The 14095-nt window shown below is 39.5% G+C and overlaps 1 protein-coding gene across 2 annotated transcripts in view; it reads right to left on the reverse strand.

The window, feature by feature from the left end:
- LOC5580009 (exportin-7) overlaps positions 1-14095 on the reverse strand; it is a 54170-nt gene that overhangs the window by 18771 nt on the left and 21304 nt on the right. For both annotated transcript variants that reach the window (XM_021857656.1, XM_021857657.1), the window contains exon 3: positions 7638-7782. In XM_021857656.1, coding sequence (XP_021713348.1) covers positions 7638-7782 — 145 coding nt within the window. The remainder of the gene's footprint in view (positions 1-7637; positions 7783-14095) is intronic.

Genomic DNA, 14095 nt, shown 5'->3' on the forward strand with positions numbered 1-14095 from the left:
TCAACTCGTAGTCCGGGTGGTACCCGCATATAAATGGTCTCCTTGAGATCGCCATTCAAATATGCAGTTTTCACGTCAACGTGCCTGACCTGCATCTCATCTCGTCCAGCGATGGTCAGCAATGTACGAAGCGTCACTTGCTTCGCGACTGGGGCGAATACCTCGTCGTAGTCCAGGCCATATCGTTGCGTGAAACCTTGCGCTACTAATCTCGCTTTATATCGTACTAGTTTACCTTGCTCATCCTGCTTCTTCTTATAGATCCAGCGGCATCCGATGGTCTTGCTTCCTGGCGGCAACGACGTCAAGTCCCAGGCCTTGCACTCCCGCAATGACTTCAGCTCGTCGTTCATGGCGGCCTTCCAATGGCCATTCTCAGGATCACTCACTGCCTCTTGGTAGCTTCGGGGTTCACACTGCTGACTCCGAGCCAGTTTACCATCCGCCACGTAACGTTCAGGTGGAATACCTTTCGTTGACCTTCCAGACCGACGAGGTGTAACGGCGAATTTCTCCTCCTGCAAATAAGTCGACTCCCCCTGGATCGAAACTAGTTCGTCGTCCTGTCGAGAGACAACACTGCCATTGGCATCTTCATATAAACTCCGATCTGCTGGATTTTCAAAACCAATATCCAAATTGTCGCAAGATTCTTCTTCAAAACCACGGAATTCTTCCTCATCGTCACTATTTGCGTCCGGCTCATCTTCGGAATCTTCATCGGACTCGTCCGACTCTTCATGCTCCATGTTGCTGGACGGTTTCACCGGAGGCACCACGAAAATTTCGTCATCGACTGCATCCGGAATCTCTCGATCACTTGACGGCAAGAAACGAGCATCACGACTGAAAACGATTTCGTTTGTCTTCAAGTCGATGAAACGCCACGCTTTATGCTGCTGGGAGTACCCAACAAACGTCAATTTTGTCGCCTTCGATTGCAGCTTCGTCCGCTTTTCCTTCGGGATGTGCACATAAGCTTCCGAACCAAAAATCTGGATCATGCTCATGTCCGGCTTCGTACCGTGCCAAATCTCGTAGGGCGTCTGCTGCACCGATTTCGTTGGCAACATATTCTGCAGATGATTGGCCGTGTTAACCGCCTCGGCCCAGTAACGATAATGCAACCCAGAATCGATGATCATACACCGTGCCATCTCTACCAGCGAACAATTTTTGCGCTCCGCAACTCCGTTCTGCTGTGGCGTGTATGCTGTCGTAAACTGCTGCTGAATTCCTTCCTGCTTGAGAAACTTGACCAACTCTGCGCTGCGGTACTCTCCTCCTTGATCCGATCTGATGATCTTCGGGGGTCTACCAAACTGCGTTTTCATCAAACGTACGAAATCTCGGATAACGTCCACGGTATCCGACTTCTTCCTAAGAATGTATAGAGTGGTGAAGCGGCTGTAGTCGTCGATCAGCGAAAGAAAATACCGACGGCCTCCAGGTGTGGCCGTTTTCATCGGCCCACACAAGTCACTGTGGATCAAATCCAACACCGCTTTCGACTTACGCCTCACTTTCTTAGGAAATGGTCGCCTTGCCATCTTTCCCTCCAAACAGGGTTCACAAGAATAACGAACAGAGCAGTGACGTACCTTGATGCCTGTTGCCAAAGCTTTCCGCTCCAGATCCAGGATAGCTTGAGTATCACGATGTCCCAGCTTCCTGTGCCACTCGTGTATGCAGTTCTTCGTATGACACTGATCCGAAACTGCACTAGCACGTTCAACCATTTGAAGATGGAACAGACCCTTGCTTGACGGCGCAATAGCAGCAATCTTATCACCGTTCGCAATTCTACATCCGTTCTTGTCGAAGATTACGCTCGCTCCCTTCTGAACGAGCCTGCCAACGGACACGAGATTCATGTCGAGATCAGGAACGAATAGCACTTCACTCAACAAAATTCGCGTTTCTGCGCCACCACCTCCGATGCAAAAAATCTGGCACAATCCGACGCCTTTCACCGCTGCGTGTTTACCGTCGGCAACCGTAACCGATTTCGGAGTGTCCATCCGCGGTTCATTGAACGACACGAAAAATTTCCGATTTGCGCACATATGCGAACTCGCACCGGAATCGACGATCCAGTCTTTCGCCGCGCACTCACTGGCAACAAACACACTATTTCTCGGTTCTACGTTCACATCGGAATTGACGACACAACCATTCGTCACGCACTCTCTGGCAAGAAAAGTAAATTCTTCCGATCGCGACGTCGCAAGCTTCGCCTTCGCGAGCTTTTTCGACACTTTTCTCACTTCGCTGTGCCTGCTCACTGCTGAGCTACTGTCACCTTCTTCTTTCTTCTGCCTCAGCCACAAGCTGCAGTTTGCTTTCTTATGACCGGGCTTCTCGCAGAAAAAACACACCGAGTTTTTCTTCTTGTCTTCCGCTTTGAGAACAACCGAATCCACTACCGACGGATCACGACGCTTGTGCACTTCGTTAATGATCTTCCCTTTCACAAGATGCATCGTTAGCTCATCATCGGCTCGGTTCTCTAGCGTCGTCGTCAAGGCATCAAACGAACCAGGCAAACTTCGAAACACTAAAACCACCTGGAGATCTTCGTCTAGTTTTGTTCCAGCATTAGCCAGCTTCTCGAACAAATCCTCAAACTCCATCAGGTGTTCTTCGATGTTGTCCCCGTCGTGGTACTCCATGTCGCAGATTCGCTTGAGCAAATGCACTTTGGTCGTAAGCGTCTTCTTCTGGTGCTACTTTTCCAAATTGTCCCACACTGCTTTCGCGGAATTCGTATTCCGGATATGCCCGTGTTGACTTTTTGTCAGCAATAAACCGATCGTCGCGCGCGCTCTCTGGTCTCCCTCGTCCCAGGCAGCCAGTTCCGCGACGTTCGAACCCGAAGCAGCCACTTCCGGCTTCACTCCCGGCGAGACATACTTCCAAAGTCCTTCTCTCACTAACAAAAACTCGACTTCCAATTTCCACGAATCGTAATTATCGTTCGTTAACTTCGCGATACCAATTTTCTCCATTTTTGTTGAATTTAACACTTCCGGAAAAATTCCAACAAACACGCCACGACTTGTCTGAACGTGTTCACTTTGCACAAAAACAAAATGGCTACTTCACAGGCCCATAACCTATTGGAGGGGTAAATTAGCAGAGAGAACAGTAAAACACGTCTTTACAGATCGAGGCAAAACACTTGAATGAGCTTTATTCATTTCCTCCTTTCCATTCCCTTTTGAGCTTCATTCAGTCAGCTCCTTTTACACTCGATTGGCGCGCGATGCTGAATGACGCAGGGCTGCCATCACGCCTGAGTTCGACGCTCACAAAAGTGTGGTGAAGGATGTCCCGAATCAAACGAGGAAGAAGAGTAGGTCATCTTCAGGGCATAGTAAGCGGAATTCAAAATCAAAGTAATGATGGTATACAGTAGAATTGTAGCCAGCATTAATCTTAATGCTATACAGACAAGAGTTAAGCTTTCGTTGTTCAAAGACTACATAGTTAATAGCAACGCAGACATTATTTTCTGTCAGGAAGTAGCCTTTCGAAATTTTTCTTTCATCTATTCACACATTGCGATCGTTAACATTGGGAACAATCAAGGAACAGCTATACTAATACGAAGGGGGCTAGATTACAGCGATGTAATCTGTGAACCTAGTGGAAGGATAATCTCGGTTAAAATCAATAATATCAATTACGTCAATATTTACGGCCACGCAGGGTACCAATACAAAAAGGAAAGAGAAAAGCTATTTTCAAAAGATATTGCAATTCACTTCAATAAGTTAGGAGTTTGTCATCACTTAGTTGGTGGCGACTTCAATTGTATTTTAGATGCAAATGATACAAAAGGTTCAACTAAAAATTACTGTAACAGCTTGAAAACATTGGTAACAAACTTAGATTTGAAAGACGTTGGAAAAGCTACCAGAGGACAGCCGGTCCAGTTCTCGTTCTTTAGAGGATCGTCCGCGTCGCGAATAGATAGATTTTATATTTCTGCGAATTTTTTGAAGTTTATCAGTTCTTTTGAAACAACAAGTGTACCTTTCTCAGACCACAGAGCCATTTCAATCAAAATGAATGTAAACAAGGACGACTTAGGACACCATTACGGAAAGGGATATTGGAAAATTAATACTGCTTTCATAGACGATGATTTTATAGAAAATGAATTCTGCTTCGAATATGAGTCGTTGCAAAATAGAATAGCTTATCGTAATAATTTCTACTCCTGGTGGACAAGCCATTTCAAATCAAAAGTCAAACAGTTTTACAAAAGTAAAAGTATAGAATTCAACCGTAAATCTGAACTGTATAAGACGTTAGTAGAGCTTTCGAATTTACAAAATGAAAATGAAGACGTTAGTACTGAAATGAATTTTACAAAAGCTTTGATATTCAAAATTGAAAACGAAAAATTGAAAAACATGGAAACAAAATTATCCGCGAATAGTATCATGAAAGACGAAAAAGTTAATATTTATCAGATTATAGCCAGACACAAAAGCTCGAAAAGCAGAACGATTGTAGAACTACATGATGGAAGTAACACTATTAGAGGAACGAACGAATTGAAAAGATACATTTTTGAACATTTTCCCGGTAATTTTGCTAGACAAACTGACGATGAAACTGAAGACCGCTGTGACATGCTCGAATACGTAACCAAGAAGTTAGGAGATAATGATGCTGAGGGCTTGATACGTGAAATCGGTGAAGATGAGCTGAAACATGTGGTTTTTAGCTGTACAAAGAAAAAGACACCTGGTCCAGACGGTATAAGTTATGAGTTCTATGCAAAACACTTCGATTTGTTAAAAAATGATATGTTGGAACTTTTCAATGGATTATTGCATGGCGATGTTATTCCTCCTTCCGAATTTTGTGAAGGATATATAACATTAATACCAAAATCGGGTTGTTCAAAAAACATCTCAGGCTTTCGACCTATTAGCCTTCTCAATTGCGATTACAAAATTTTCGCAAAAATCATTGCTAGTCGCATACAGCAGGTGATAGGAAAAATAGTAGGTGAAGGACAAACAGCATGCGTTGCCAGCAAATCCTGCATAGAAAATCTCGATCAGTTAAGAACTATGATAGCGAAAGGGAATGGATCGAAGAGATTTAAAGCTGCAATTTTTAGTTTGGACATGGAAAAAGCTTTCGACAATGTTCACCATGGTAGATTATGGCAAGTTTTAGAAGGATACAATTTCCCGTTTCGTTTGATAGATTGTTTGAAGAATTTGTACCGTCATGCCTCTTCAAGTGTGCTGTTCAATGGCCACTTGACAAATAAGTTCAAAATTGAAAAATCTGTTCGGCAAGGTTGCCCGCTATCTATGATATTATTTGTTCTGTATCTGGAGCCGTTTATAAGAAAAGTTTATCAATCAGTGACAGGAATTTTAATTGACGGAAATTTCATTAAAATTCTTGCTTATGCGGATGATGTTACGATTATCATTCGTTCAGATTCAGAATTTGATACTGTATTGAGCATAGCTGATGATTATAAAAGAAAGTTTGGAATCCGATTGAATCTTCAGAAATCAGCTTTTACGAGATATAATAATATTGCATTAGGTCCACAGAAGATAAAGGAAGAAAAGCAATTAAAAATTTTAGGAGTAACTTTTACGCAAAATTGGATAGAATTTACTAAAGTTAATTACAGTCGGTTGATCAATAGTTGCAAATGTGCACTGGGTGCTTTAGGAGTTAGAAATCTGAATTTTGTTCAAAAATCTTGGATAATCAACTCGTATATTTTGAGTAAACTTTGGTATGTTGGCCAACTTTTACCACCGGATAAAGACCATATAGAGGAATTAAGAAAACTTGTCATTCGTTATTTTTGGGGCTCTCAGATTTTCAAGGTGGATGCTAGACAATTGTACTTGGCCTTCGGGAAAGGTGGTATGGCACTAATTTGCGTAGAATAGAAGTTGAAAGCCTTATTTATTAAACAAGTTTTGTACGGTATTAGTAGTTCTATTAGAGAAAATGATCATTTCCTTTTAAATTGTCCATACACTCGAAAATTGTCTCGAGTTACTCACGATTGGATTAATATCGCCATGCAATATAAAGCCATAGACTATTTAAATACGGTTTCATTAATATACGATTCTTTAATAGCAAAACAAGAACATGTCCCAAAAATTCAGTTGAAATTTCCAAATTATGATTGGCAAAATGTCTGGGAAAATTTTAGTAAAAATTTTTGTAGTTCAGAAGCTAAATCAGTGTTATATGTAATTTTGAATGACATTTTTCCAAATAATGAAAAATTGTGCAAATATAAAATAAGAGGTCAGTCAGAAAACAAATGTGTAATATGTAGTAAACTTGATACTAATATACATAGGATGAAAGAGTGTATATATTCTAGAGAAATATGGAATTGGATTGAAAAAGTAGTGAGGAAACAGATAAAAGTTAACTTTAGCAGTGCTACTGAGATTATAGGAATCAATACAGGAGAAGGTAGGAAAGACCTAAAAGCAGCTCTTTGGCTAATAGTAGAAGGAATCGCATATACAACAAAGCACTATAAAAACGCTTCGTTATACGTTTTTCAACACATGTTAAGGAATCAAAGGTGGAATCAGAGGTATTTCTTTAAAAAAGTTTTCGGAACACACGCTTTTGTATTTTAAGAATTTTGTTTTAAGTTTTGTAACGATTATTGGAAAATACAAATTAAAAAAAAAAAAAAAAAAAAAAAAAAAAAACAATGACAAAGTTGACACACAAACTGATTAACGCCTATCCTAATAGGACAGTATGAGATCCAATAACGACAGGCTGGAAATTTTTGCACGAGAACATTACAAATCTGGATGAAACAAATATCTTTTTCTTATTACGAGAATCAGATCTTTGTACATTTACGAGAAATTTGAAGTTAGATGCCTCACCCCATACAAAATAAAACGAGAAAACTTCTGCTGATCAACTGTGGACAAAAGTAAAGCAGCCTGTTCCGGCAGTAAAAGTCCGCCTCACACGTGACCTCTAATTAATTACCGGGCCTAGTAATGAATGGATAGAGGGGTTGAAATAAAACCTAACTGCATACGGAGCCGTGGCTGCCCTTCTTCAGTCACAAGCCTGAGACTAAATATGGGTTTAGTTCAAATATTTATCTATATGGTTTCGCATTATCTATTTTACACAGTGTATTCTGCGCTTCTTCGTGTTTAGCGACTTTCAATATGATTTCGTCCTTTCGTGGTAAACCCGAATCTTCAGGACATTTTGCTGCTCTTAACCCGCTGGGATGTAATGAGTTATCGACTCTCTTTACGCTCATGCGTTTTGCAGCACCCTCTTAAGGGTGCTTTTCAATCCCATTATTTCATGCAGCTATGTGCTTTCATTTCGCTTGTGATTTTCCCTATTCAAGAGACCCCACCCCTATTTCATGCCGTCTTTCTCTTTTTTATACCATCAGGTTGATGATCATTCAGGCTCAAATATGGCGATGACACAAACCTTCAAATTAGCGGAGAACTTCAAGAGGAAAGACCGGCCTTCTGATAGCTGATGCTCTAACGTTCTCAAGAGATTTATCGTTGAATTCCTTTAATTATTTAACCCAACTATGGAGCCCACCCATTAAACCTGAAACTTACCGTATGATTGTTCAGCATGAACTGAATCTCGTCCAGCTTGATCAACCGCCGGATCGAGCTGAACGTCAGCGTCAAGTCGTTCAGAAGCGTCAACGTCTTGCGTATGATTTGCTCCGAATGTCCGAAGTACTTCAAGTTGGTAATGCTGTAAAACAGAAATAACGTGTAAGAATCAGTTCCTTAATCATGGCTAGTAGCGATCAGGCAGCAAAAGCAAGACTTCAAACTATGTACAATAAAAATGTCTCGAAACGAACATGGATGTTAAAATGTATTGAACAGTAGTAAATTGAAATATTTCTTAATTGGTAAGAAGCAACATGGAGAGAATGATTATATGCTATTCACAGTGCGCATCGTACCTTCGTGCTGTGCGTACACGAATTCTCTCTGCTCTTGGAAGTTTTCTTAAAAACTACCTAAAGCAATAAAACAGTACTTTTCAGTGCTAAAATTAAAAACGGTACTTATCAGTGCTACTAAAACAGTACTTTTCAGTACTATTTTTTCTACTATTGACCCCTTTACGATCCTTGTTTGGACCCGTGCCTTCGATTTTTCGTTGGACCCGTTGACGAAAGCTAGCGGTGGTAATCCTTCTTGGACACCGTCTTGGAAAAAAACCTCTCGAAGGTCACGTCTTCTTTCGTTTATTCACTAAACATGGTATCAACCATAAACAGAAGGAAGGGTGAATCGCTGAATTCACAACTTCCTTCCAAAAAAGTGGGATTTAAAACTGTCACTAAACGTGGCAAGAATGGAAGAAAGGACGTTTCCCCGGAATGCGAACTTTCTTTCAAGGGTGAAATGAATAATTGTATCGAAATGAGCAATCAGTTCGATGCTCTTCTAGACAAATTTTCCGAACACCAAATCGAAGCAGCCTCTAGCCCAGGTTCTTTGATTCAAGTGAGGAAGCAAAGAGTGCCGCCTATCGTGGTCAGCTGTTCCGAATTTGGGGGATTTAGGCAGGAGATCTTGAATTCCATTAGGGGAATCAAGGTTTCCTTCCAAATCGCAAAGAAAGGAGACTGCCGCGTTTTGCCGAAAACTCTTAAAGATCGTGAACTTCTTCTCAGACATCTTGAAGAGAAGAAGCACAATTTTTTTACTTATAACGACAAAACTGAACATTTGTTCAAAGTTTTGAAAGGTCTCTCAAGTGACTATAAGTCACCTGAAGAGATCAAAAATGGAATAAATGATTTACTTGGATTTTCCCCAGTCCAAGTAATCATTATGAAAAAGAGAATCCAATCTGGCATTGTTCGGAAAAGGCTTTCTCAAGAATATTATTTAGTTCACTTTAACAAAAAAGAACTAAATAATATTAAAGCTTTAGAAAAAGCAAAACTTTAGTTCGATGTCCGTGTGACATGGGAAGATTTCCAGAAACCTGGAGGAAATTACCAGAACCCCACTCAGTGCCAAAAGTGGGGTCATGGTACAATAAATTGTCCCATGGATGCAAAATGCATGATTTGCGAAGGTTCTTCTCACGCCAAGGACGTCTGTCTAGTGAAGGAAGATACTACCAAGTTTATATGCTTGGCCAATCATAAATCAAATTTTTGGAATTGCCCTTCACGCAAGAGAGTCATTGAGGCTCGTGCTAGGCAGATGAAAGATAATATCCGTTACGATAATGGTCGTTTCGTGATTTCCCTGGTAGAGTATCAAACAATACTCATTTTTCAGTTAACGATCGCTTGATTAGGAATCATACCCATCAGGAAGATCATAATCATGCTCATTCACAAGCTAATTTTAATCCATCAGGTAGCCGTTCGAATCATTCAATTTCGAATGTATCTACCCACGGAAAATCCTTTGCCGATATCGTAGCAGGTAATTTGAACTCCTCCCCTGTTCGTACTATGAGTACCCATTCTACTTGTTTCAAATCAAATGGAAAAAAAAACCCTACCGCCACAGGTAACTCCTACTCCGTTTCTTCGTCTACCGAAAATTCTAATGGGAAATCATCAGATAATGTACCCACTTCAAGTGATATGTCTACCTCTGATTTTAATTTTCTAACTGAACAATTGAATCTAATGATTGATGCAATGTTCAAAGCCACCACTATGACTGAAGCAGTCCAAGTAGGTGTAAAATTTACAAATAAAATTGTTATTGGATTACGTTTTTCTAATGAATCCAAATAATAATTTAAATATTTTAAATTGGAATGCTCGTTCTCTGAATGGTAAAGAGGACGAGCTGTTTAATTTTCTTACAGCTAATAACGTGCATATAGCAGTTATTACCGAAACTTATTTAAAACCTGGATCCAAACTAAAAAAAGATCCTAACTTTTTTGTTTATCGTAATGATCGACTTGATGGGGCATGTGGGGGAGTTGCAATCATCATTCATAGGCGTATTAAACATCAACTGTTTTCGTCATTTGAAACTAAAGTTTTTGAAACTTTAGGTGTTTTTGTTGAAACACATTTTGGTAAATATACTTTCATAGCTGCCTATTTGCCTTTTCAATGCTCTGGACAGCAAGTTAATAGCATAGCATAGCATAGCATAGACTGACTGTACATGTCAATGGTTGCTACTCCGTGATTGATCGGAACTGGTAAGAATTGCACTACGATCCAAATGAATAAGGGATGGGAGTTTCCGCTTACTCTCGAAGTGCAACTTTAGCAGATCTAATATTATTGACCAATAACGGCGCCGGCCAAGTCCTTACAGTCAGTTGGGATGGGGAAGGAATGTTAGGGTGTAATGATTGTTGCTTCTAGAGACCGAGAATACCTCTGCATCTCCACAATCACCACGGGAAGGGTGTTTATTAGTGAGGGAGGAAAAGATCTGGGAGTCACCTCTGGTCGGTGATGTGATCCATGGACAAGGGGGAAATATACGACTGGTATTTAAAGCTAGTTTTGTATTTTTGTCTCGAGAAGTTTTTGGAAACAATACGTCAACATCTATAATGTCAAACAATTCAAAAGACGTTTTTATTGATGACGAAAACTGAAAATTACATGTATATATTTTCAATTATATGAAACAGGAATAATGCCGACACTTGTAGTGACGAACTATACATAGTTTGTTTGAAAATTACATATGAGTATTACTGTGCATTTTGTCTCGATATGGTGGAAGTTTTAAAAAATACGTCAACATTCACAATGTCAAACAATTCAAAAGATATTTTTAATAATGTCAAAAAGAGAAAAATATATGTATATTGAAATTGTATAAGAGCATAATGCCGACACTTATAGTGACGAACCATACAAAGTTTGTTTTAATATTACTTAAAATTTACGCTTTCAAGAAAATATGTGTTATCACAAGCATGAAACGAACTCACCAGTTGGTAATCCATCCTCGACTGAACACAAAACTGACACTGACAGCAAAACTTCTTGGCGTCCCGACAACAAACCGTCTTGCTTGTGCCTTCCCAAATGCCTACCCAGCAAGACGCTCCAAAAGAGAAAAAAAAAATCTTCGGAGACGAAAACACGCGCGAAACCGTGAGCAAAATCCATCCGATGACGCAAAACCGAACTGTCCTGCTTGGGTTTCACGAAGCACTACCCAGCAAGACGCTCCAAAACAGGAAAACAAAAATCTCCGGCGACGAAAACACGCGCGAAACCGTGGGCCATATCTATCGGATGACGCAAAACCGAACTGTCCTGCTTGGGCTTCACGAAGCACTACCCAGCAAGACGCTCCAAAACAGGAAAATAAAAAATCTCCAGCGACAAAAACAAAAAACACGCGCGAAACCGTGAGCCAAATCTATCGGACCTATGCTCTGGACAGCAAGTTAATTTGCTCCAAACTAATTTGCGAAAATTGACTCGAAATAAGTCAAAATTTTTTGTCATTGGTGACTTTAATGCCAAATATCGGTCATGGAATAATTCTCAAAGTAATTCCAACGGCAGAATTTTATTTGATGAGTGCTCTTCAGGATATTTCTCAATTCAATACCCTGATAGCCCTACATGTTTTTCCTCTTCTAGAAATCCATCTACGATTGATTTGGTCTTAACCGACTCAAGTCATCTTTGTAGCCAACTGATTACTCATGCTGATTTTGATTCTGATCATGTCCCTGTTACAATTCAAATATCCCATGCAGCGATTCGCAATCCTATCACCTCCACTATCAATTATTTTCGAGCCGACTAGAATATATATGAAACATATATTGACTCTAATCTTGATGTTAACATTTCTTTACAAACAAAACTTGATGTTGACAATTTTATTTTTATCTTGAAACATTAACAAATTCCATTGTTGAAGCCAGGAGCATTGCAATTCCAAAATGTGAAGTAAAATTTGAATACATGATCTTAAACTTTTGATCCGTCTTAAAAACGTGAGGAGAAGGCAATTTCAACGCAATCGCGATCCTGCTATGAAAATTATATGGCAGGATTTGCAGAAAGAAATCAAGAAACGTTTTGCACAATCATGAGTTCATGAGTTCATGAGTTCTACTACTATCGCAGTGTGCAGACGTGAAATAATCAGCCGAATAAACCTCAATCTAAACCTGTGAAATATTAATCAATGCGTAATAAATCATACATCATAAGACGTTGTGAGCAAAATCCAGTTGAATGGTGTACATTACGTCGGAGTACTTGCAAAGTAAAGTGAATTATCATCAATTTAATTTCATCGCGGTAGTGAAATTACGATTCGCTTTCAACTGAAAGTGCCTACAGAACAAAGCGGCCGTTGGCCGTGCAACAATACAATACAGAGAGCACGCATCAAAAATGTCTATCCAGTGTACTGTTTGTGCGAAAGTGATAAATGCAGTGAATGATCGAGTTTTCTGTTTTGGTGGATGCGGTCAAGTACTACAAGCGAAATGTGCGGATTTAACTAATGTGCAAGCAACTTCTTTACGTGAAAATGTTTCCTTGAAGTATATGTGCCACGACTGTAGAAAAAAACAAGTGTGCCTCAATACAATGTCGGGGAAATGTGAAGAAATACTGCGGGCAATCAATGAGATTAAGATTCGTGTGGAAAGAATTGAATCAGATTGCGAAAGAAACAATGTTTGTGACGCAATAAAAAAGAGCGAGGAAAGCTTAAAAGTGTTCATACAAGAACATATTAGAGTACAATTTACTAATTTAGTGAGCTCGGAAGGTAAATGTCTTAGAGCCGAAAATCAAGATGCTATAATTTCTGATGTTACCACTCCGGGCGAAGGCCTAGCTGGTAGTAGAGGAACGTCATTAATTAGTTATGCATCGGTAGCGAAAAGGAATAGACGAATAAGTGCGAATGAATCTGTACTACGTTCAGGTCGTGTTCGACAGAGAAGTGATATTTCAACCCCCAAAACTGGTGGCAAAGGTCATGAGCAAATAAATAATGCGGAAAACGTTCAAAGTGACGCAAGAGGAAAAAGTTCCCAAAAAACACTGGACTGTATGGTGCGAATTAAACCGACGGTACAGCAAACTAATCAGCAAACAAAAAAAGAGGTAAGAAATAAAATTAATCCGTCCCAAATGGGTATCAAGAGTGTGCGAAATGGCATGAATGGATCAATTGTGGTTGAATGTGGAACAAAAAATGAAGCCGAAGGGCTATTGGACAAAGTTAGAAATGAACTGGGAGAAAACTATATGGCAGCAATTGAGCAACCAAAAAGACCAAGGTTTAAAATTATTGGTGTTGAAGACGAATATGATTCTGATGAGCTGAGAAATATTTTCAAAAATCAGAACAATATTGAAAATGTTCAATTTTTGAAAATTTTGAAGACACTAAAGCATCGTAGGGGTGTTTATACGGAATTCACGCTTATTTGTGAATCTGACTCAAGTACTTTTGAGCAAATTATGCGTAAAGGAAGACTTTACATCGATTTTGATAGTTGTAGAGTCACAGAAAGTGTTGATATATTTCGTTGTTTCAAATGTTGTGGTTACGCTCACAAATCACAAGATTGTAAAAATGGTTTACATTGCGCAAGATGTGCCGGGAATCATGATATAAAAGAGTGTTCGTCTGAACAAGAAAAATGTATAAACTGCGCAGTTTCAAATAAGGACAGGAAAACAAGACTAGATGTTAATCATACTGCATGGAGCTCTGAGTGTCCAATCTACTTGAGAAGGTTAAGACTATCAAAACAGTATATTGATTATAATAAATAGCAATCAAAGGATGTAGCGGACATTATTTTGTTGAATATTGCTGGAATAACTACACATTTTGACGAATTGGAACTTCTTGTAGGTTCCAAGAAACCAAAATTGGTTATGCTTACTGAAACACACTTGACAACTGATATAGATATTGCGGCATTTAGCATAAGAAATTACAAAATTTGTTGCTGTTATTCAAATTCGAGACACACTGGTGGAGTTATGATGTATATTCATGACTCTATAAAATTTCATGAAATCAATAATTTGGTGAAAGGAATGAATTGGTTC

Source organism: Aedes aegypti, chromosome 1 (genome assembly GCF_002204515.2).
Source record: "Aedes aegypti strain LVP_AGWG chromosome 1, AaegL5.0 Primary Assembly, whole genome shotgun sequence".
Classification (NCBI taxonomy): Eukaryota; Metazoa; Arthropoda; class Insecta; order Diptera; family Culicidae; genus Aedes; species Aedes aegypti.